This window comes from Ambystoma mexicanum, chromosome 8 (assembly GCF_040938575.1).
Source record: "Ambystoma mexicanum isolate Mex_15411 chromosome 8, UKY_AmexF1_1, whole genome shotgun sequence".
NCBI lineage: Eukaryota > Metazoa > Chordata > Amphibia > Caudata > Ambystomatidae > Ambystoma > Ambystoma mexicanum.
Window position 1 is genome coordinate 636,727,233 of NC_090929.1, and position 26,165 is coordinate 636,753,397.

General features: G+C 43.9%; 1 protein-coding gene across 8 annotated transcripts in view; it reads left to right on the top strand.

The window, feature by feature from the left end:
• Positions 1 to 26,165, top strand: part of RAP1GAP (RAP1 GTPase activating protein) — a 1,905,843-nt gene that overhangs the window by 1,697,027 nt on the left and 182,651 nt on the right. For all 8 annotated transcript variants that reach the window (XM_069610366.1, XM_069610364.1, XM_069610368.1 and 5 more), the window contains 4 exons: positions 3,316 to 3,495; positions 6,749 to 6,852; positions 19,741 to 19,819; positions 23,254 to 23,307. In XM_069610366.1, the coding sequence (XP_069466467.1) occupies positions 3,316 to 3,495; positions 6,749 to 6,852; positions 19,741 to 19,819; positions 23,254 to 23,307 (417 nt within the window). The remainder of the gene's footprint in view (positions 1 to 3,315; positions 3,496 to 6,748; positions 6,853 to 19,740; positions 19,820 to 23,253; positions 23,308 to 26,165) is intronic.

Below are 26,165 nucleotides of genomic sequence, written 5' to 3' on the forward strand. Positions count from 1 at the left end.
CAGTCACTTTCTTCCTACTCTCTTGTCACCGATTCTGACACTGGCTCATCCCTTTCTGGTGACCACCCTACAGTTTCCCCTCCTGACCCTATCACCCATCCCTATGTCCTTGATATCCTCCCATCATTTTTTATCTTACTTCCCTTCTTAATCCTTCCTTATCTACTTCTTCCATCCGTATCCCTTTTAAACACACCACTTGTATGCCCATCCTAAAGAAACCTTCACTTAAACATTTTTCTCCTTCTAATTTTGATCCAATCTCCCTTCTTCCCTTTCCCTCTAAACTGCTTGAAACAGTTGTCTATTCCCAAGTCCCCTCCTACCTTCATGCTCACATCCTACTCACATTGGTTCAATCTCAATTTCGTCTGGTGCGTTCTACCGAAACTGCTCTACTTCATTTCTCTAACCCTCTTCTCTCTGACCAGTACAGTACAACAAGCTTTCATCTATTTTCATTCCCTTTTTTCTCTACACTGCATTTGATAATGTCCATCACCCTAGACTACTATCAGCTCTAGCTTCCTTTTGCCTCTTCAATTCAACTTTTTAGTGGTTTCACTCTTATCTTTCTAGTCACACTTATTCGGTTTCCCGGCTGGTCTGACTTCTGTGTTTCGTCCTCTTTTTTTATGGCGTTCCACAAGTTTCCGTCCTCGTCCCTTTACTTTTCTCTATCACCTATTCCTCTATCTGCATTTTCTTGAGTCCTTTAATCTTTCCTGGTGCTTTTACGCTGATGACTCTAAGATCTATTTCCGATGCTCTTTGTTCTATCCTTTCAGCTTGTCTTTCTGCTGTTCAATCTTGGATGTCTCCTCACTTCTTACATTTCAATCCTTCTAAAACTGGAATTATTTTCTTTGCTGCTTCTTCCCCTCCTCTCCGGGCCATCACCCCGATCTTTCTTTTCCTCAGTCTTTCCTCTCGTTGTCACCCTCGTCAAGTAATCTAGGGGTCACATTGGACTTCTACCCTTTTCCCTGTGCATCTCCACTACTGCTTGTATCTGCCAGTAATATCTTTATAATATTCATTTTATGCATCCTTTTCTTTCTTTTCACACCACTAAACTTTTTATCACCTCTTCTATTTTCTCTCAACTTGGCTATTTCTTAGCTATTCTTTCGACCTCCCCTCTTCCTATTATACTCCACTTTGCTTGGTTTTTAACTCTGCTATCTTTTCTTCTCGATCCCTTAAAATTCCCTGATCTTCTATTTCCTCTCCTCTTCTTTCCATATCTTTTCTTCCTTTTGACTCTAATCTCGACCTAAACAATTAAGTGCCACAATCTTTCTAACTAGCCCTAAAAGGATCCTTAGCTTTGACTCTAAGATAGGTCAGTGGGGTAAGCATCTGCTATGTAGTTGCATGTGCAACCTGAAATTCACAGATTCGACTTCTGATGGGATATCCTTGCCTTTCATCTTTTTTAGCTCAATAAAATGTATAGCAGTGATTTACTTACTAAAACAAATACCCATTCTCCTACTGCCCACAGGCAACACTGATTCAAATGTGTGTTATGGAAAGAATGGCTAATGCTATTGGTATTTTGGGAACATCGGTTCATTTAGCCGCTGTTGCGCAACTTACATTTAACATTCCCTGGTAATAGAAACAACTTTATATGGGTGCACGTCCCATTGCCCATAATAAAAACAGTAAGCACATTGCTTCAACTGTGTGTTAAATATATATTTTCATAATATTGCCTTATTGCTAAATACCCCAAAAATGTCAATTATATGTAATTATCAACAAGCCTTTAAAACCATTTCATTGATGTTGCTTTTTATGTAAGTATTTGAAATGTGTTATTGTGTGTATTTGTATTATTTTTTCTAGCAAACATAATATAATATGATGATGAGAATGGGGCGGATTTATTTGGTTGTTTTATTAATCTTTTTTCTGGCCTTTGGATGAGTTGAATTTAGATTGTTTACCCACATTCAGTGTTGAAGCTCCAAAAATGATGTCAAATGTTGCACTGTCTCAATTTGTGTGATGTCTTCCCACTCTAAATCAGAGAGTTTTCAGTAAACCTTAGATGTCTGGCCTATGACAGTGGGAGAAAAGCAGCAGTGAGATTGGTCAGCGGTCCAGAACTACGAGGTCATCGTCTGATTGCAAAAGGTCACTGGCAGATTTAAACTGACACTGCTAAAAAAAACAACTAGAATTAGATGTTTTTGCTATAATTTCCTTTTATTGTGGCGTTAAGCTCCCGTTCCAAGGGCTGGAACCGGAGGTAACAGCCGGGCAGGCGCAGCCCAAGTTAATGAGGCCTTTGGGCCGTTACCCCTATTCCAGTCCCTGGAATGGGGCCTTAAAGCCAAAATGCACCGGGCTACCAAAGCGGTAACCTGGGGTGCTAAAAAAATAGGGCCTCATTACACGGATGGCGGTGAACCATGGCGCTACTAGCGCCATGGTTCATGCTCGTAAAATACCGGCACCGCCTTGGTGGAAAGGGGAATTACCGCCCTATTCCAAGGTTGGCGGGGCGGTAATTCCCCCTTCGACCATTGCCCTTCCTCATTCGCATTTTTGCCCCATAGAGCTCTATGGGAATGGGGAAGGCGCTAATTACGGTACCGCAAATTGCGGTACCGTAATTAGCTCCCTGGTCCCTTTGAGTGTTGGTTTTTAACGCCTGCAAAAAGCAGGCGTTAAATTCCCCAACCTGCAAAGGGACCTAGTAGTAAGGTAGTAAGGATTTAACGGTACCGGTACCGGTAAACCCTTACCGCCATCCGTGTAATGAGGCCCATTGTCTTTTAGACACTGAACTGAACACCTTGCGTGTCAATGACTGAAAAGACTGTGCTAAAATGGCTGCCATAGAAAGGGAAGACGGGGCTCCCTACGGAGCTTCACTGCTGCAACAAACAGGTAAGTGGGGTTGGGAGGGTTTGGAAATGGTAAAAATACAAAATAAATAAGGGGACAGAGGGTGGGGGAAGATGGTGGCCAGGGGAACCAGCTATCAGACGTCTTGCAAAGCGGGCTGAGATTGTAGGTTTCAACCTGCGTTTCTAGCCATCTGATTGGGTGGTTCCCCAGTGGCGGATATTTATATAATGAATATAATGCCATTTCAGATCCTGTTCTCATGGATTTGTGTTCATTAGTCAAATAGTTGGCTAGGACTTGAGATACACTGTGCCACTGGGCACTAACTGCTAGGAACGAAATATCTGTGCTTTATTACTGAGCTCAAACCTTTTGCCTTTTTGAGGCAGATATGTGATATGTCATAGGACTATTGTCTCATATCTTCTCCATTCCCCATTTCATTCACAGGTGCTGGGCCGTGAGGGTCCCTTTCCTCTCATCCTTTTGCCTCAGTTTGGGGGTTACTGGATTGAAGGAACGAACCATGAGCTGATCAGCCTCCAGGAAACGGAGTCATCCTCTGCCACGAAGGTGAAGTTAGAAGGTAACCAGTTGGCCAGAACATACCGGAAACACTTCCTGGGGAAGGTAAGAAGGGTTCTAGAAATGGCAGTGTATCCTTCCATGGGGCGTGCATTCATGAAAAGAAAAGAACTTGTGCCTGCTATAGAAGTCAAGCAGCATTTATGAGCAAAAGATGGTGTAACTTCCTCTGTAAAGCAAGGCATGGGGTGCTGTGCAGGGAAAGACTTAGCAAGGTAGCACATGGCTTCTTGTGTTTAAGATGTGGAATTCTGCTCAAGGCAAGACAAAAGTACTTATTCAAGGAAGGACTTAAACATAAAGACATTACGAGACTTTCTTGAAAATCAAGGCTTAGCTAGTACGGCATGACAAGACCTCGTACACAAGACGGGACTTCCGGAGTCAAACTTGATGGGACAGACTTGCAAGAAGGCAAATAAGGTTCTCCCTTGGGCAGAGAATGGTTGTTTAAATTGGGTGCTACAAAATGGCGTTACCCACGGTTGGCATCTTATAAAAACAAAATGAATAAATACATATATAAATAAATAAATCTCCAGTTATGACTGAAGTAAAGCCCAAGTGAGTTATCGTCAGTATTAACCATGTGCACTATAATCTCCCTGCCAAATTTCCAATCACAGGGTGTGATGTTTTGGTTGAGTTGTGTACTACTAATTCAAAGTCTTGAAGGATATCCAAGCCACTCTCATTAATAAACAATGTGGCTTTACAATTACCCCTGCATGCAAAGGTCTGCTGTGGAAAGGAAAGAGTGGATTAAATCTTAGGATGGATTCATCAAGCGCTTGACCCAATATCCTGCAGAAGGTTCCGACCGGCGTCAGATTTCACTTAAAGGAACATCTTGATGTCACAGAACACCCATCGGTGCTGAGGGTTCGACTAGTGTAAACAGAGGGTTGTTTGTATGGACCCTCAACTCCCGCCTCACTCATGTCAATCTGATAGCACTGCGGGGCATGATGGCGGCTTTCTAGTAACTCCCTTTGTGATGCACATTTTGGTGACCCTGTTTTAGTATGTGTGATGTTTTTCCATGACCCCATTTAATGAAACACCAGCAAGAGGAAGAGTTAGGTGCGCTTGTACTATATGCCTCCAAGAAATGTAAGAGTACAGTGACAGTATGTCATGTGAATGACTCATCCCCAGCCTTGACACCCTTTCAGATGCACACTTTTCTCCTGAACCTTAGAGCCCATTCAACTGGTGAGGGGGCATCAGCCACCAGACATTACTGTAAAAGATGGACCGTGCAATCAGAGCACTTGCAGAAGATGATGCTTGCCCGTGCGCTCCCCAAGCCTGCATGGATACCAAGCGGCGCAGGGTCTCCACGCCTGTATACCACAAGGGAAAGCAGGGAATGGAGGGGATGCAGTGAGAGATGGTCAGGAGAAGTGCTGGCGACTGGCAGCTTTGGAAAGGAGACTAATAACGTATGGGCCACCATTGGGAGCTTGAGGTGGTATACTTAAGCAATAAGCCCCGAGCAGGGGGTCATTACCACTTCAGGTAATACCCCGGGCCCCATAGTTACAGGCCCGAGCGAAGCTGCTGAGATTAGAGAGGGAAACTGAATAGGGTGTTGGGATGTGTAGAGGGAAGAATTAGGCTCCTGAAATAAGTATACAGATCACAAATTCAAGACAAGAAGAGAAACATTAACATTCCACTTTTGCTGTATATACATACATTCATAAATAAAATGCATGCTTCCTAATTAAACAAATTATATTGTTTGGAAATAGTTTTGTAACTTGAAATGTTTTGTAGGCAAAGGGCTCTAAAGCAGGCTTGACACAACAAACTCACTGCACTGTATAACACTTCAAAATATGAATTCCCTGGACAATATCTTGAAAACAGAGGTCTAAATCAATAAACAGTGAGTAGACCACAGAGACAACAAGCTTGCTTTTAACAGGGCTTCAGTGAAGTAACCGCATAGTGGCTGAAGGCAGACCTGGTAAGATATTTTTGTTACACAAGTAGCAGGTTTTCAACTCCAATTAAGTCATTAACTCTCAGAAGACTGCTTTAAAAAAACACTGGCAGGCACTTTGAGTGCACAGTTTGATGGTAAGGCTTGTTAAAGCAAGCTCAAATAGTTCCCATGAGGAGGTGTTTAGGGCGAAGAGGGGCGAAAAATTGGTGGGAATGGCCATAGGGTTTAGCATGGCCATGGGCAATCAGTGGGTGGGCACATAATGAAACAACACCTACAGGCTGTGTGCCCGTCGTAATATGTCATTCCCCCTTCTATCTTATCTGTACTCTAATGCAGTAGTTTCACAAATGACACCTAATAGCCCAAACTTAAAAAGGATCATACAGAGATCTCAACCTGTGTACGTGGGGTGTCCCTTGCCTGTTGTGAGTTTATCAAGCCCCCTTTTTTCTTTTCATTCTTAGGCTGGCACCTTTGATTTTCAAAGATCATCTCGATATACAAACAAAACAGGAACTGTCAAAGCCAACACTTTTCTCTTTACTAAAGGGAACTCGTATGGTCATGCAAACCATCCCCCAAGTCCCGGCAGAGATGTTGGGGTTGCAATTTGTGTGGCTACATGAGCAGTGCCACAGAAGAGGACTTCCCTGGGCTGACCTGCTTTCCCAACACACTTCCCTGGGCTGACCTGCTTTCCCGACACACTTCCCTGGGCTGACCTGCTTTCCCAACACACTTCCCTGGGCTGACCTGCTTTCCCGACACACCAGGTCCCAGTGCCTTTTGAGTGTGCACTGTCTCTTGCATGGCACATCCCACATATCTATAACACATATGTTTGTGTTCTCTGTTTGGTGGTAAAACACCACATATGAGCCAAAACTGTGTAGGCTCACAAGGTGGTGCTCAAGAAGCAAAAGTAATGAAGCCCCTCCTACAGGCCCAGACTACTTCGACTAATGACATTAATCAACTTTTTCTGCCTCCACAATCTTTTTTCTTTACCAATATTTTGCCTCACTAAGTGGTGCTAACGTGCCAGCTAACCGCAAATTCTAAAATCAGCACTAGACGAACTTCTCACACCTGATAAGGTCAACTTGAGATCCCTGTTCAACCTAAATTATAATAAGATACGAATAACACTTAATCTGGCATTGAGTTTCCCTGCATAGTCAGATCTGTCCCTGTATTATAGGTGAAATGAGTTGCCTGTGTGGGTCGTTTCAGAGTGACAGCGTGGCATGCACATTTCACACAGTGTGTCAATGGTGGAGATTGGATTTCGCAGACCCCCAGCCTTGCCCGTGTTACTCACCGTTGTCTCCTTCTTACCAGGAGCATTTCAACTACTACTGCATGGACGCGGCCCTGGGGCACCTAGTGTTCTCTCTAAAGTACGATGTTATCGGCGATCAGGAGCATTTGCGGCTTCTGCTAAGGTAAGAGGCTGGGCCCACAGTCCAGAGTATCATCCGCTTTGCATGGTGCTCTCTGCTCAAAAGGATCTGCTGCTGTGACGCACTTAAAAACAGGCCTACACAAAACGATGTCTCATGCAACCAGCCATATTGGGAGGAGGTAACCATGGAGAAGTAGTACGTCCTGCGGCATTGTGAGATGTTGTGTCCTGTCCTGCCCTGTGAAGAGGACAGAACAAGGGAACATTGAGGCTCATGATAATGATAATGATATTTTATTTGTAACGAGCTCGTACACAGGTGTTTCAGAGCGCGACAAGGCGAGGGAGCGGAAACAGGGGAAAACACAACAACGATCTTACTAGGCCCAGTGACATTGAGAACGTGCAAGTGCATGGCTGTCTCAGAAGGGCTCTTTCCCCTTTATGGGGGAGGGTTTCAGCGTCTCTGCTTTACACTTGATGTGACAGTGAAGCAATGTCCCCCAGATTGCTCATACTTAGCACTTGCTTTGGCCCGGCATTTAAACAAAGGAAAAGATCCACCCGGTCCAAGTATTGCAAATGTGTAAACACTGCAAGTTCTGAAACCATGAATAAAAACCAAAAACATAGAGGTAATGATCCCACTCTTTAAAACCATATATAGCATGTGTTTCCTGGTAGTAGCCTTATTTCAGGTTAGGAGAGACTTATGAAATGCACCTCTGCCTTTTCCCAGCTCCAGTGATTTCTGATGTACTGGTCTGTGGTGCGGATGTTGGGATTCGGATCTAGGCAATCAGTGGTGTGATAAAAAGGTCCTGTCCATCTTATTCCTGTCTGATCAATGATCTCCTTGTGATTCCTGATCACTGCTGATATGCACGTGCTGGACCTGGAGATCCATGCCATGGTCTGTCTAGGGTTGTGGGTGGGTCAGGGGTGGAGTCAGAGCAGGGATTCAGACTCATACATGCCCTTCTCACATGCCTGCCTGTCCACATTTTGTAGAGGTGATGCATTAGGGTCTGTGTAGTGGGATCATTCCTCTGTGTTTGCTGGTGAGGAATTGGCCTAGATGAGGACAGTCATGATCTACGTGTGTGTGGTTTGTAAGAATGGTTTCATTTGGTGACATACTTTCAAGACAGAAGAAGAACCCAGCTCAAAACAAATTTGGCTCAAATATCTGTCTGTGGTCTTTAACAGATGATAGTAGACCTAGTTTGATGATTCCATCCTACAACAATCCACCCCACACTTTGGGATGAGGAACACAATGTTTGCAACAATATTATTCTAAATAGAACATTGTACCAATGCAGACTGTTTAGGCTTGGCAACAAACAATGGGGCTTGGCAACAAAACAGCTGGCAAACCCTGGTTTTCAACAAAGATATAAGTAGAATACAGTGCAGTTTGCCAACTTTAGCTTTGGTACATAGTTATAATATGCCACAGATGGAACAAATTACTTCACTGCTCTAGATGCATTCTTTAAAATCAACGAAATTGCAATTGTTGACTACAAAGTGACTAACAGCATTAAACTAACTGGAATACAATCAACAAGGGTCCTGCGCATGTGACATGGTGCAATAACCAAAATCGCAACTTACATAAATGTCCGGACTAGGGAAAAGTGCAATCCTATTAAATACATGGAATGAAGAATGGACGAAGGTGCTACATGACCTAGACTTATCAATGGAAGAGTCGCAAACCAACCCGACCCGAGTTAAGGAAAAACTAAATAGGCAGGATTGGATTCAAACAAGAGAAGCAAAGCAATCACTTAAGCACCATCAGAACATGGCCACTGAGCATCGCAAAAGGGACACTCTTCCTGATTACTTGATGAAATTTCCTTCAAAGCACTACAGAGAGAGGCTGGTGAAAATCCGACTCGGGGTCTGTCCTACAAATGAAAACAAACATATCACAGGGAAAAGAGGAATCAATGAAGGGACTTGTAGATTCTGTCAGCAAAGGAACCAGATGGAATCGACTTTTCATCTACTATTGGAATGTTTAGCAGTTCGAGACATAAGACTACAAAGTCTCTATAGTTATATATGGCTGCGTTTAAAGTACAAACCGCAGAGGGATGGTTGGAATATTTTGTTTTAGGAAAGAACCATCGATTTACATGCGCTGGAATAAAGTTTTTAGACAGTTTACTCAAAGACAAGGGGCCTCATTACAACTCCAGCGGTAGCCGTGCCGGCAAAACCGGCACAGCTTCTGCTGGAGATGTATTTTTACCAGCACCCGCGAATGGGCAAGAACCGGGTCATGCCGAGTTTGGCAGACCCAGTAATTGCCCATTTGCGGGTGCCGGCAATAAGGGACTCCCCATCCCCATTTGGCCCCATAGGGCTGAATGGGAATGGGATGTCGGATGCACCGGCACCATTCAGAATAGTGCCGGTGCATCAGACATGCTGTGCTCGTGGGTGACGCTCTGCCTGCCATGTCAGACCTGGCGGGCTGACAGGCGACCGCGAGCACAGCTCGTAATATGTGGATCCGGGAACTACGGTACCGGCATGCTTACCGGTACCGTAGTTCCCGGACCGCCAGGGTCGTAATGAGGCCAAAGGACTCTGTTAGAGTAGACTCGTCACTAGCATAAAGATAAAGAGATGGACTTAATGGAACGACTGAGTATGGACTCACTTTTCTTTAAAATTTTGATCCGACATGTAAGAAAAGTTTTCTGTAATTGTAAAACTATCGCATAAATAAAAAAATAATAATAATAAATGTCCGTTCTGAATGATGCCTGGGTCTAATCTTTCTATTGAGTTCAAATGACTAGCCCAGTAATCGGAAACACATTTAAATTTAAATGGCTCTGCCGTTAAATACATTGATGACGCAAATCACATGTCAATCTTGACAAATCACAGTAATCATGTAAAAGTGAAGGGTGTGCCAATCATTGTCATAGAGTTCGAGTGATGGCATATGGTCGCCCGTCTTGATTTCTCTGATAGTACCTGCGAGTTGGGACAAAGGAATAGTTGGACTTAAAATTACATTTCATTTACCAGTTACAAGCAAAAGTGAACCCCCGATTAAAATGATCGATAATTTGAATTCCATTCCTCATACAAAGGTATCTGCCCAAACCATCCAAACACCATGGGAAGAGGTGCCCCTTAGGGACATTCATTCAACTAAGGTTCTTACAGCGAATGCTGTCTTGGAATCCCACTGCTAATTAACTTCAGACTGAAATCACAACTCTTCTTAGACCTTTACCTCTGCAATTAAAGGAATTAAGAGACACATTTTCACCTTCAACAGAAGCTTCCCCCTGCAGTATACTTACCGTGTAAAGGGATGTGCTATTTCATTACACTGGGTACTAACAAATGTACTTTCCGTGCTTTTAAAAAGACTTCACTTGGGAATGCAGCACCAGGCACAACATAGACAGGTGGGTCTATGGGAGTCCCTCTATCATGAAATGCTGCTGGCTTCTCAAGGCTCAATCCTTGCTTCGCTAAACTGGCATTGGTTACCTTTGTTTCAATATTATAGCAACCCAGGCCAACAACCTTATTTACCATGTCTCTGGGAAATCCTGCAATAGGTGTGTTCAGCTTCAGATTCTATGGGCCTCATTACGAGTCCGGCGGTAACCGTGCCTGAAATTCCAGCAGGTTCCCGCCAGACTTATATTACCATTCCGCCTCCATGATTCCCGGAATTACTGGGGCATTACGACCCCGGTGACCCGGGAATTCCAGAGGCGGAATTTGGTAAATCTCCATTCCCATTGAGTCCTATTGATGGTGCCCGTGTTTCCACGTCCGCCTGCAGGCGGGTGGTGTTAAACCCGCCAGGTCAGACCTGGCGGGAATGACACCTCCGCCTGCAGGACTCGAGATCACCCGGTATGGAAACAACAGAGGCAGCGGATTTACCGCCACCGTTATTTCTATACCGGGTGACTCATAATGAGGCCCTATATCTCCCTTTGAAAACACACACTTTCGTGGTATGACACCACGACACATTTCTGAAATATCTGTATGCTTCCAGAAGAGAAAGTTCACACCTTTCACATTTTGCTAAACAGGGCATTTTGTTTAGGATCTCTGTGATTACTGCGCGGCGCACAATACTGAATTCGAAAATGTCAAATTCAAAAATCGCGCTGTGCTATGATCACACAGATCACGTCCTACCGCATCCCCCTACCGCTTCCTCCCGACTTACCATTTTCGGCGGAACTCTTCTGTGTGTGCCCCCGACTCTCTGCTATCCCTGCAGCGTCAGTTCCTCTCACTAACACGGGTCGGAGCTGGCACGCCAGGATCTTTTCTTCGTTTTTTTTTTCCTTTTTCTTTGTTTACTTTATCGTCCCCCGCTTTCAATCTCATGGAAGTGGGGGACACCCCTGCAACGCCTGAAGCCCATAATGGCGAACAGGGTGAGCAGGAGACACCCCCAAAACCCACCGATCCCATTGCTCGACATTATCTGCTTCGTTTTTTTCCAATTTATTTTCTTCGCCCAAAACATTTTTTCTATGAGCCCATGCTACTTGAAACAAAACCCTTGGAAAGTTTCTGTGGCCAAGGAAAGCAAATATTTAAAATGTTTGCATTTAAGCAAGACCTCACAAATGTATCTGAAGCCGATATATTAGATGAACAGCACAACTTAATCTTCACAGTTACGTATGTTGCATTATCTTACATTCAGTCCTAACCAGTTACCAGTGTTGTATCGGTTTCATGACACTCTTTGAAAATGTTACTTTGTTTCTCCCTGCACTCAAACAGGCTGGCCTTTGGAATGTTTTTGCTAGACTGAGATTTCTGCATTATTGTTCTGATGGACCACAATCTACACACAAAGAGACCCATTGGGGCTCCTGGACCGCATGCAATGCCCCAATTCTTTAGCACGAAAAGATTAAAAAGGTCCAGCACACCTGCTTATGTCTTACAAAGGCTAAGAAATCGCTGACATGTCCCTCCAACCAAACGCACTGGGCCTCATTACGAGTTTGGAGGTAGCCATGCCGTTTTTAGCAGCATGGCTACCCCCTAACTCGGGTCCGTGTACAGAAAAATGGGAATTACCGTGCCATTCCGAGCTTTGCTGGCCCAGTAATTCCATTCGCGGGACCCGGACCCGGTACATCCCCATTCCCATTTGAGCCTCCATAGGGCTCAATGGGAATGGGGAGGATGCTAACAACGGTCCCGTTAAGAACGGGACCGTTGTTAGCATCCTGTCCTGTTAGCGGGTGCCGCTCTGCACGTCTGGTCTGACCAGGCATAAAGGGCGGCCCCACGAGCAGAACTCGTGATGTAGCGGTAGAGTGATAACGGCAGTGGGAGCACTACCGGCACCGTTATCACTCTACTGCCAGGGTCGTAATGAGGCCCATTGTCCCTGCTTTGGTTCCTATAACTAGGGAGCACTGGCGTGCTGCCTGCCTAGGGTGAGGGGATAGACAAGATGGCCCAATTAGGCAGACATTGGTGTGCACAAAACAATAATGATAAAAGGCCTCTGGATAAGGCACCAGAAAGTTAAGCATGGGAGAGAGTTATACACGTTAATGCTCCCTTCTCATCAGCTTCTAAAAACACTAAAACCAATCATTGCGAAACTGGGTGTCCAACTAATTACTGGCCATCCCCGTCGGAAACGGTCAACCAGTTTCAGTGGGGTTAAAGAATGCTTCTCTTCCAATTTCCTAGGACCCATCAAGTATTTAGCAGTCTTCAAAGGAGACCACTGGTTGTATTCTGGAGCAGCGCAATGTCCGCCCACATTCCCCCTAGTTTTCGGGTGTAGCTACCAGGTAGATATTATCTTCTGCTTCACTTCGAGTTGCATCTGTCGGGGTAGTATAGCTCAGTGCCAACGTGCTCGTTTTGGAAGCAAGACAGGTTCGAATCCTAGGTCCGCGATTAGAAACCTCTTCGTTATTTAGCGTGTTATAAATAACCAATTATAATGATCTATTTTAAAGTGTTTGGTTAACCTCCTCTTAACGGCTGGCTCATCAGCCCACCAGTCTCTTTGTCATGACTCTGCGGATGAGTACGTCCATCTGATGCAGAAAGCAAATAACTCTGTTTAATGTCCACCACATAACATTATTTTCTTAGATTGTATGCTTTTGAAAAAGGTTTCATTACCAACTTGGAAAGGATATATGATAAAAACGAATTAAGCAATAACTCAGGGATAGACTCTTAGTGACCAGTATATTTTTAAAAGACCACTAGAATTGTCTCTTTAGAATGCATTGATGAGGATCTGCTGGTAAGATAGCTCAGCGGGTTGAGCGCTCACTGCTGCGATCTGAGCATGATCTGCAGATCGCAGGTTAATATCCTGGCAAGGCCAACTCAGCCTTCCATCCTTCCGAGATCGATAAATGAGTACCAATTTCGGTTGGGTGATGTTGTATGTAAATATGTGCTCTGTAAAGCGCTTTGGATAAAGGCGCTATATAAATAACACATCATTAGCTTTCCTCGTCAGAGGGACATGCGTTTCAAACAAACTAACAGGTCCATTTCAGATGAACTTTGAGAATAGAAAGAAGTTATTTCTGATCTCTTAAACTGAGCTTTGGCAAGATATTTTATGAGATTTGCAAACACAGGACCTGCAATGTTGCTTGGAAAAATAAACGTTCAAAAGCTGCTTCTACATGAAGATGTGAGCTAAGAAATGTGAAACGGCACATCGCTCAAAGTAGCCACATTGTTCATGTTCTGCTGCAAGAAGCTAGCATAGAGAAATGTAACTTTTGGCATCCGTTTTCTGCCTTGAATGTCTATGGAAAGGTGGCAGGGAAAGAACACATGTTCTCTGGAAGCTTCCAGGAGTTTTGGTCAGAGGATGTGGTGTCTGAATGACATGTGACATCAGAACCAGGGGCTATCAATTCTTACACTTTCTGTAGGAAAATATACATCAAGGGGCAGATCACAGGGAGAGGCCATAAAAAGGGAAGTGGAGAGAGAATCAGAGGGCTGTCTCTCTGAGGATTGGCAGCCTTTTCTGACTGCAGCTGGTGGGCTGTTGGCTGGTCCTTTCCGGTTAAAGGGAGAGAAGTAAGATTGCGGAGGAGAAGGGGTTTTCCGTGTGTGAGCGCAGAGCAAGCTGCCCGTTTCTAAGGCTTTTCCAGAAGTTGAAAAGGAGGGTGCGCTGAGAGCGAGACAGCCGACCCGTGACCCTGGGCACACAGAGCTTGTCCTTCAGTGGTTTTGCAAACTCTTCAGACATTTTTTAGGTGAGCATCCAGTTCTAAGTGTGGGTGTGTGGGTGTGTGTGTGTGTGTGTGTGTGTGTGTGTGTGTGTGTGTGTGTGTGTGTGTGTGTGTGTGCGCGCGTGTGTGTGTGTGCGTGACTGACAAAAATTACACTGATCATTCATAAATGGTAAAATAGGCATCATGGAAGCTGTTTCATATTCTGCATGTTCCATTGCTAAATTAACTTTCTGCAAAAATAAATAAGCTGCCAAGAGCAGTGGCTATCTCAAGGTTCAGATATAAATCCTGTGTATTCTGCCAAGTTTAGAACACTGGGAAGAGCAGCAGTTTTGTCACTGGGCAGATGGAGGGACCTTTTCGCTTGGTGTGTGAGAAGCAGAAAGAGTTCTAAATTGCACAATTGTTGAGAGTTTAGGAAACCGGCATGTCTCAGTAAATTAGTGTACATTTATTTGCGTTTAGTTTGCCTACAATGCTACAATGCTCAATGTACAATGATGGCATGTCATATTGTGCGTTTTGTTCTGGCCATGCAGAGGATCTATAAAGCATTTTGTGAAATAAAAAAGAATGCGCATGACTGTTTATTGGTGACATAATCCATTGTGATAATGTATAGACAGATACAAAGATAAGGAGGTGTTCACCAAAACACTGTGAACTTGGGAAAATCATAAAGAGCTGATTCCCCATTTTACAGTTTCCAGGCGACCTGGTAAGTCTATGCTGAGTTTCTACACCAGATTACCAATACAATAGCACCATTGAAATACCATTAAAGTAGAACAATTGGGTCCTATTGTGCATCAGGTCTGGCTTTTAGCTTGCAGGTCATGATCCCAGCATGAAAATAACTCCAGGTAGTCATGAGTCTCTGGGGTCAACAAAATACCCCCACATGTTTATGGTGCATTGGTGGTTCAGTGTTAGAATTCTCACCTGTCACACAGGAAGCCCAAGTTCAATTCCTGGCCAATGTTCCATAAATATGTTGGGATATGTTGTGGACCCCAGAGACCCTTGTTGTTTGTTTTAGTTTTTTAGTAACAAATAAATAGTCATCGCGCAAGTAATATCTAGTCCATTTGCTGAAAAGAAAAATCAAGAAAATATAAAAACCTCATATTTTCACGTTACTTTCACGCCATTCAACTGCTCCCTATTCAGCAACTGGATGGCTGGAGTATAATTCAACACATTCAAATCAATGTCTGTGTTAAAATGACTTACTCCCAAAACCAGTTTTCAACGTCTTTAAGAGTGACAATGCAATAAAGAAGGAAAACAGCCCAGGAGAAAGCTGTCAATTGGGACAGATAAAGGCAAGTAGGTTCTCTGTAAAAACCAACTCCCTTAGACTGGTGGCAGCACGTCCATCACGAGGCCTAAAGAGGGCCCTTGTCCATGCCACAGCTTCCTTTAACGTGAAGCAAGCTTCCATCCTCAGCAAGTGGGGCTTTCTTCAGATTTGGCAATTGAAATTCTTTACCCCCTTCTTCGGTCCAGGGGGTTTTGTCCCAGGGACTCCCGTTCATCAAGTGGACTCCAAGGTCCTAGGATCTGGTGTCAAGCTCGGGAAGCACTGGAGGGGCAATAAATTAATCTCTAAATCAAAAGAGAAAAAGACAGATTAGGAACATTGAACATTGAATTGAAATTCTTTACCCCCTTCTTCGGTCCAGGGGGTTTTGTCCCAGGGACTCCCGTTCATCAAGTGGACTCCAAGGTCCTAGGATCTGGTGTCAAGCTCGGGAAGCACTGGAGGGGCAATAAATGAATCTCTAAATCAAAAGAGAAAAAGACAGATTAGGAACCAAGTAAGCCAAACTCATTAATTTTCCCTTTCTCGTGAGGTTTACCTGAAATAAAACTGCAGATTAAACATCATAACATATATATGTACTGTGATGGTATTTGAATCAAATACTTTTTATTATTTTTATTTTACATTTTTTTATAACCAAATGCAAATAACCCATGCATTAAGCACAACAATAATACAGCATATATTTTTATCATTAACTGTAAATAATCATGTAGGTAAGACATAACAACACTCAACGTGGCCTTTTCAATTAAGAAATAATAGAAACAAATGAAACATTGCTACAAAGATCCAACATCTATTCAAAATACCTGCTATTCTAATCAGACATCGCCCTGTGACACCAAACTAAACCAATGCCAATCTGGAACTCTTGACTCATTTCCACTCATATTTTTATATATATATATAAATAAACTGGTACACTTTGTGCTCATATTTCCACTTACATTTCCACCCTTTTCACCCCCCCTTTTTACATGAATCTTAAAATGTATTCACAGTTACTTACCTGATATACCCTCCTTTTACACCCCTTTTCCAATTAAACGAATAGCTACAATCATACATACTTACCTGCTATGATGAATCTTTTGAGATAACAGTGCTGCATTTCCTAAATACAACTGCACCTTTTACTCCCTATTAGCTTCTCCAATTTGTTCAAGCCTTCTCACCTCATGCTTCGGGTGAAATGGTTTCATTTGGTTAACATGTACAAATTGTTGGACAGTCAACTCTCCTTCCTTTATAGCAATTCAGTAGACCACAGGTGAAACCGTGTCCCCAATTTTAAATGGTCTGCACCAGGACGTGAGGAATTTAACATATTTATGTTTACCTTTCTCAAAGTCAAACTTATAGACTTGTCCGCCTATCTCATATTCACTCGCAAATGTATTTTGTCATAGTTTGATTTTGCACTATCAGCAGCTTTTTCTAAAATCTGTTGCGCAAATGCAGAAGCATTTTGCAAGTGCTTTCTCAACTCATCCACATATTTGTGAATTGCGGCTGTGTTTACCAGGACCTGCTCATTGGTCTGGTACAGTAAATGATGTGACAAGACCATCTTCCTGCCTGTTATAATCTCGTGTGGACTGAGGTTTGTGGGTCATTATGGTGTTGACCTAATAGCCATTAGCACCAGAGGGAGGTGCAAATCCCAACTGGACCCTGCCTCAGCTACAAATGTCTTTAAAATATCAACAATTGAGGTGTTGCAACATGTCACACCCCCAGAAGAAGAGGGTTGGTATGAAATGTGCTTTTTCTTTTTTACACACAATAGTTGCCACATCTTTGTCATTACTGCACTGGTGAAATGGCTCCCACGGTCTGATTCTATCCTTTGAGGTAAACCAAACCGGGTGAAAATATGATTGAATAGCAAAGTGGCCACCATTTGCACACTGCAGTCAGGGGCCGGAATGCATTCCAGGCACTTGGGCACTAAACAAGTGACTGTCAACAAATACCTGTTTCACCATGCTGACCTTTGCACAGGACCTACAAAGTTGATTTGTAAATCTGACCATGGATGTGTCAGACCTCTTTTCACTAATGACGCCCTGTGTGTTGGGGAAGTAGGTTGAAACTGTGCACACACCAAGCCTCCCCTTGTATATAGCTCTACATCTTGTGACATGTGTGGCCAATAGGCATATTCTTTTAAAATGTACAAAGTTTTCTGTGACCCTCTGTGGCCTGCAGTTATGCATCATGGGCATGATGTAACATCAGTCCCCGAAATGACAAAGGTACCACCCATTGGATTTGGCCTGAAATAGATCCTGAATTATCAGTCCATCCTGCAATAACATTTTCTGCATCAAGCAAATGATTATATAACAGACCCAAAATGGGGTCTTCCTTTTGGCCTTGACCAAGTCCTGATCAGGAGTATCAAAACTACTGTGCCACCGGCTGATCAATTATGCACGCTGAGTTTTTTTTTTTATTGTGTTATTAGCATTGGGTTCCGATATGTTGGAAATAGATACTGGGTTTTCTGATTTATCTAGTTACTCAGAGACAAAACGTTTTGCTTTTGCCACGTGATCATCTGAAAATCTGTTAACTTGGCGAGACAGGATTAGCACTGAAGTGCAGAAAGAAAACCCCAAAAGAGATTTTGGAAAAGGGGGTATTGTACAAACGTGTCATCTTCCCTACTGAATGCAATTCCTCAGAAGGCTAAAAATAATGCCTGTTTGTTTTGTAAATGTACCTTCAATACATACTCTGAAAAACAACCAGTTTATATTTTCACACATTTTTGTTCTATGTTTGACAAAGGCATGCCCCAATAAAAGGGGAGAGTAAAATTTGACTTTCACCAAAAAATATGCTTTATGGTGTGTCAAATAAGAACACATGATAATTAGTCAGATATTTTCTTTTAAAACTGTGTTGCATACTTTAATTGTCATGGACGAAGGCATTGAATTAGGTGACTAACTGGTGCCTTGTGTATGTTTTCAGAATACAAACGGACCTTTTTTCAGCTCTTTCAACCAAAATGTTAGGAACTTGTCCAAAACAATGTATACTTAAAGGCACCATCCCTTATGAATAGCTTCCACTTTAAATGCTCTGCAAAACAGAGAGAGTGGTAACTTGTATTTGCGGGGCACCAGGCAGACCTGCTGTGTGGCATCTGATGAGCCTGGGATGCTGACATGGTAGGTGTGGGTATCTTTCTCTAGAGAGTTATAGGGGGATCTAAGGAGGAAGGCAGCATGCATACAACAGGCAAAAAGGCATTATGCCTAGATACAGTGCAGCCCCTCTTGTAAACAAAATGTATTACTTGATTTACAAGTGGCAGCAGGTGTCTGCCTGTGGGGCCCCATTACTGCGGGTCCCTGGGCAACAGCACAGATGGCCCATGCATAGAGCTGGACCTGCTCCCCATCCTAAAATGCAAATCATCCGATTACACCTGGGTTTTGCTGGTGCAGCAAAAAAGGCCCAGAAAGATGATTTGCACTGATGGTGTGAGTGGCAGTGAGTGTCCAGAAAAACTAGACTGGGAAGTATGTGAAGAGGAGATAATGCCATTTGGACATATAAAGGGCACCAGCCAGGAATGGAAGAAAAATAAATCTGCAGAGGCAATCGCCCAGCTTGCAAAACGCAAAAGGATACTTGCCAACAGAGCTCAAGGGACAGTGGGAAGGACACTGTCGGGGTGCGAAGAAGAGCTCTGGAAGACAACGTGGCTGGTATAAGGCATTGCTCTCCTTGAACAAGGTGCCGAATAGCACACCTTTGAGTTTTTGCTTTTGATTTTGTTTTCTAAATAACAAAGCCTACGGCCAAAAATCTTTATTCCACATAAACCATAGTTCAGCGTGGTTCATTTGGGTGCTTGAGGTGTGGTTACAAAGCAATAAAGGCCTGCCCTACTCAGCTTATGCTGGCAAAGATTCCTTGGTCCCATTTCCTCTATCCTCACCGTCTAGCAGAAGGCAGTTGGTCTCCAACTCAAGACACGCTATTCGCCTCCTACACACTCAATTTCTGTAATCATAGTGTTCTTTCCAAATGGCCACATAACATTATTGTTCAGTTAATCAAACAAAGCACGCCCTACTGTTCAACACGACAAAACTAAGTTCATTAGAAGCACGAAGTCACGTGTGTTGCTTTTGTCTGTGCAATCGTCGTGTTCGCCTTGGATGGGGCTTCAGGTTATTTGAGCAGTCTCCTCAGAAGGGAGCTTGTCACATTCGAGTGGGAGAGGGGGAGTAATTAATTCTGAAGTGTCAGATCTGCCATTAACATGCACAGCCCCCGGAAAAGAGCTGCATTGTCTTCCTCTCTTCTTTCGTTTCAGAACAAAATGCAAAACCTATCACGACGTTATCCCCATATCGTGCCTGACCGAGTTCCCCAACGTGGTTCAGATGGCAAAGGTAAAACCAATGCGTACTTTCATGTTTCTTGTCTGCGCTGATGATTCTTTTCTTCCCAAGGCCGAGGTGCATTGTGGGTGCTGCATGTGTGTGTTTGATGTTGAGGTCGTGGGTTGGGGAGATGGAGGCGGTGGAATAGTAAGGCTTAGCGCAAATCATATTTTGAGCTTTGTGGGATCCTCTGCCATGGCAGATCCATCACCAAACTTTGAGGGGCACTCAACCATCTTGGCTGCAGGGGATCTATGTGATCATTTTGAAAATAACATTTCGAAGCCCAAAATGCCAATTTATTTTGCCCTATTGTACTGCAAATATATGTGGGGGAGACCCCCAAAACCCCTGCCGATATACCTCCACCTTTTTAATTAACTTAACTCACCCTCCCGCATATATATATATAGTAAAATGGGGCTCTCGAAAGTTGGTATTTTTGGCTTCTCACTGATGGGCTGCAGTATTCTGGTGTGATACCAGGCCTGTGCACGTTCTCGTGCCGTGTGTGGGAGCTATAGAGCGGGGTCGTATTGAATATTTTGATTGGACTATCAGGCTGCCGCTTTATGGTTTGATGTCTTTTTGGATCAGGATGATACAGAAGCTGCAACAGAAGGGGAGTTAGGGATCCTGGGAGATCTTGAAGTTGGCTTGAAATGGGGTTCCAGAGCAGCAGATCACTTCCTTGTGATTAGCGCGTACATGGCGGGAAGGTGCCTTTGACCATACATGAAGTGTGTTACTACAGAACATATTAGCCTTGTTGCACACACAAGCTAAACCACTTCCAGAATACAGAGTACCCTTTTTGGGCTCCACGCGCGCAAAGTGGAAGACGCAAATTGGCAAGGCATGAAGAATGGGAGCAGAGCTAGTATTTGAGGTAGAGTCTCAACCAGTTCTCGTGGCTCTCTGTGGTTAAATGGGGACTGAAAGATGAATTGATTACGCATACTAAGCAGATAAATGGGTCTTATCCGGAATTTCGTGGGCTCTCTGGAAAGACCAATGAGTGATAAAAATATACCTGACATCTCTGTTTTTTTGCGCGTTGTTCTTGCGGTGCCTCTTGTATCCTTTCTGGCCCGCCATGAGCGAAAAGGGTCTCTATGTGAAATGCAATCTTTTCTTGTGATTTTTTATTTTAGTTAGACAGGTTTGTGCTCCCTACATGTACCTCTTACCCCAAAAGGTTAACATTATCACCCATATGTTTTGCTGGGGTGCTAATGCTGATAAACACCTGGGATGAGGGGCATAATGGTGCTGATTTCTTCAGGCCATTCACTTAGGTTGGCAGGACATTACCAGCCATTACATCCAGTCACCCAGGTCAAATCAGCCCGCGCCGAACCGGTGGCGCCGAAATGTCCTGCTCTGAACAACATTAGCTTCAGGCCCCAATTGTTAGACAATCCTGGCTACGCTTCTGAGTGAACGTGGAATCTGCTGTGTCCATAGACATGATCTTAGACCTGGTTGTGCCCACCAAGTTTCCATCTCCTAATTGACCAAATAAATAAAGATTCTGAGTTTAGATCCATCGGTAGGGGGATGTTAGGTTCTCTGCTTCTACAAAACCAGAGGTTCCTGAAAACATGGCTTGCGCATAGTGTGTTGAGAGAGAGAGAACAAATTTAATCGGAAAAAACGAACAATTAACAGTCCAAAACAACAACGTTAAAAACATTAAAACATTTTTTTTTAAAACCAACCACCCCTATTACCAACAGTTGGAGAAATACAACCTGCAATAAAAAACTAAATACAGTAAAATATCAAACAGGCATCTTATTTTACCAGCAGCCTGTCTCTAGAAACAACATCTAAGGGCATCTTCATAAAATGAGCTGGTGTGGTGAGCTCTGAGGACTGGAAATGCAGGATAGGACTGGAAATGCAGGATAGCACTGGAGATGCAGGATAGGACTGGAAGTGCAGTATCGCACTGGAAATGCAGGATAGGACTGGAAATGCAGGATAGGACTGGAAATGCAGGATAGCACTGGAAATGCAGGATAGGACTCAATGTTCATTGGTGACATGGACGGACGCAGGTTTCAGTTCAATACATGATCGTTCAATCGTTTTTCAAAACAGCCCAATTTTTGAAAAGCTTCTTACATTTGACAACTTTAAAGTAGTTGTACTTTTTGCCGCCTGTACCTTTTAAAATGTTTAGTTAACTCGCCGCACATGTGTAAATCCCTAGTTATGCATGTGTAGCAGCAATGCCAGCTGTTTCAAGCATTATTCTGTTTCAAAGGAATTATGCCATGTTTTAAAGAAAAATGAGCCACATTTCAGTTAAAAAGTGGAATTGTTCTTGAAAAATATCGAATCGTAGATTTGTGTTCGTTATTGTTTTCCCAGGAAAGAAAATCCCCAAATTTTCCCCAGAAAGTTCCTGCGAACAAGATACATACTTTCCTTGAAATGTACAGCTATTTCTCCCTACAGAAAACGACCCGAAGCTGTCCTTTCCAGGACCGGATGTCCTTCCTAGTTGCTGCAGAAAGTTTTGGAATGAGGTGCAAAGCTTGTACGGCAGGGAGCGCTCTTAGTACTAGCAGCGCAGAAAATAGGCAGATCGGAACAAGACGCAGCAGTGCTCGGTCAAGAGAAGTCGCTGCACTCACATATCTGATCTGCTCTGAAGCCATTATCACACCAACGTGCAACCTGTGCGTCAACAAGCAGGTGGCTTTAAGGAGCCTCTGCAGCACTGCTGCGTCTTCTGAAAGCAACCTGCTCGTTTAGAACAGGAAACTCCCAGCAAGATCTGTCCTGAAGCTGAGTTATCACATGTACACGCAACCAATGTTTCAACAAGCAGACACTTTAAGTAGACAATAAACTGAATCCAGAAACACCCAAAGCCTCAAATACTTGGTGCAGCTGTCCAAAATGGTATATATGTCTGCAACGTAGTGACATGTTTTTCTTATGGTGAGTAGTGTCACCAATCAAAACTGCAGAGCCCAACTTCCATTATTCGCTCAAAAGGGTTTCTTACTGAATCATTACAACATGTTTCAAAATTAAAATTGTGGCCATTCTTATGTTCCCATAATGCTCTTCGCTTTTATGCAAATCATCAGGATTGGGTTCTATGAAGAGATGTTGTATTGTGTAAATAGCCTAGGTCCACGCCCCTCGGACCCGCCCCTCTCATCCCCACGGCCCCGCCCTGATGAGAGGGTTCCACCGGAACATTTGTTCCATTTCCAGCACTGATACTAGAATAGCAAACATCCAGATCTCAGTAGGTTTTAAAGGACACATGTCAGGTTGGGGTTGCCTTGCCCCTCGAATTGAAATTCATCTTTTTTGCACGATTTCTGGAGAATTGAGTGCTGAAGTCTGTTTCTTGATGTCGGCCTAATGGGGGGACTCGACCACATAGATCACAGTTTCTCATGCTTTTCTCTTTCCAGCTGGTCTGTGAAGATGTTAACGTGGACCGGTTTTACCCAGTCTTGTACCCTAAGGTAAGCGCTTTATGGCCAGGCCCTCCTGTCTACACTCACTCACCCTCAGGGTCTATACTATAGAGATGTAGAGTAAACAGCCTCTGGAGAATGTGGGACATGTGGTTGCTTCTGAAAGGTTGTCAGCGCCGGGCCGGGAAAACAGAGAATAGGTATCATTCATGTGTGCTTTAAGCAATGTCATATGCCTAATCCGATGTGTGTGGGATATTATTAATGTGGAGACTTTCCAGAGGAGGCAGGGACAAGCGCTACATATGGGAATGAGCTGTCACATGTGCAACATCTTAAAATGTACGAAGAGCAGTCTACTAGGTGAGTATGTTAAGCATCATTAAGGCCCTACAGGTAGCTGTGTTATATGTTAATCGCAGTTCTATAATTACTAGGAAAACATGCATGCATACTTATTTATTTATTTATGCATTTGTATTTAGCACACTTAACCCTCAGGCAACTAGGCTGTTTACATGAGTTACATTTTACAGTTCTTCCATCTGTTAAAATGCAGCTTGAACACACACCTCTGTTTGATGATCCATAATCCAGGCTCAGCACCGGCAACCCCAGGCCCCAAAGAGACATGCTTCCACTAATCTCAGTGGTAAACCTGTGCACCACCCGCACTACCAACACAACAACCCATGCACAATTACCTGGGTTCTATCAATGTGCTGTATGGAAACAGGAAGGCTATGAGGAACTGGGGGAAATAAGGGAAAGTGTGCACTGCTGACCATCCTCCCCATTGAGCCCATCTACATGTTGTGTTATGTTGATTTGTATCATGCACCGCTACCACCCAAGGGCAGTCTACAGGCGCTCACGTGGCTCTGCAAGAGAGGAGGGCTGGGTGGGTTAGTGGGGATAGGATGATAGGATTGGTTCAGAACCAAGAGGAACTGGCATCTGTGAGCATTGTTTTGCTTATGGGAGTTGGTTTAGGGAGCCCCTTGTGTTGTACACATATGGGTAATGCTCAATGCCTTGGATGTGTGCTAGTGTTTGTGTTGGTGTGTGTGTCATGTGATGTTGGGTGTATTGTGGTTGTGCGCACTGGTTAGCTGTATCCATAAGGATATCTATTGTGTTGATGTGTATTTGTGTAGTATTGATGGATTTATGGACTATGTGCAGGGAAGTTCCCGCTAGGTGTGCATCCAGAATCTCAGAGAGATGGTAGGGTGTCAACCTTAGATCGCTTCTTGGTGTGTTTATGTGTAGTGTGGCCAGCCCCTAGTCATGTGTAGTGGCGTTGGTTATGTTGGATGAGCAGGAAGGGAGGAGTGGGTTAGTAAGTTGGTCAGTTTTGTTGAAGCCTCTGGTATGATTGTTCAGTTGCCATTAAAGGTATCTGCCATTGTTCTTGGTTGTGGTTCGTCAGCCCATCTCGCTTCCTCTTTAGGTTATGGGTCTGACGTCCCTGTGGGTTATGCTGGCAGATGGCCGGTTGTACCTAGTGTGTTCCTGGTTACTCGGCCAGGTTAATCGTGGCCATTGGGTGCGGACCTGCTGTCCGGTTGGTTGTTGAAAAGGTGCACAGCATGAGTTAAAAAGATAGAGGGGAGGTGCTCAGCTGGGCATCCCTAGTTATGGGTTGGCTGGTTGTGGTGGCCCTGATTGTGGGTGGGCAGATTGAGGTGATGCTTGGGTTTTATTGGTTTACCTGTCTGAGTTTCCATGGAGCTTAATTGCGAGTGGTTGTTATCCCTAAATCTGTCCTTTGGTTGGGCGGTCTTGTCTTTGTTGATCACTCTAGTTGTTTGGCATGGTTGGGGGTGGGTGGGAGGTGGGCTGGTGCTGTGTTCTGGTCCTCCAAGCTATTGTCGCTGTTATCTGTGGCTGTGACACTTAGTGTGTTTCTTTTAGATCCACAATGTTATTGCTGCCGATGTACCTTTGCGGTTGTCATTGTCTGCTGAATAAACTGTTCTATGTGAAAATTCTGCATTTTGAAGACAGAACACAAAAAAGCCAGATTTATTTTGGCTGATTTTGTGTGGTCTTCAAAATGCGAAATTATTACATTATATTCCCCCCACCAAACCCCACATAAACATGATCCCACCCACCCCACACTCCCACCCTCTTCTGCATTGTTTGCTGCCTTTAATTTCGGTGGTTTCACCCCTGCATCCCCTTTGCCTCCATTACCCACCCATCGCATTCACCTTACCAAACAGTCTCACTTACCTGCTTCCCGCCCCCTCCCTTCCCCACCACAATCTGACCCCCTCGACCAACATCCAGACACACACACAGACACAAACCGCTCCTGATCGTGTAGAGGCTCCCCCTCTTGTCAGCCGGGCTGGCCCTGCGCACACTCCTCAGCACAGGCCCTGTTCATTCGGGAGCATCGCAGAGTAAAATAAGTGAACGGGGGTGGTATGAGGGTCTGGTATGGACTGGGGAGGTGGGTGAAAGACCAAATAATCACTTTTATGCAGTATTTCGAAATTGATCATGAAGAGTGTCGGAAAAAAACACATTTTTTCTTCACTTAGTACTGAATAAATAGGTTTAGAGTCATTTCCTGAAGGTGATGTGGTCTTCTGTGGTTCTAATTTATTTGTGAATGGTGTTCCAACAGTTGGCAATTATAGGTGAGAGCGCTGTTCTTCAGAATTTCATTTTTTCATATTGTTTTGTCTCTCTTTGTAGGTCGTCGCTTGATCTTAGGTCCCTTCTTGGCTGGTAGCTGTTGATCTTGGCTTGGAGGAATTTGGCTCTTTGTGTGTGTAATGCTTTGTGGGCAATCCAAAGTGCTTTGAATTTAATGTGTTTATTTACTGGTAGCCATTGTAGGCTTTTCAGAGATGGAGTGATGTAGTTTCTTCTGTTTAATCTTAGTAGAA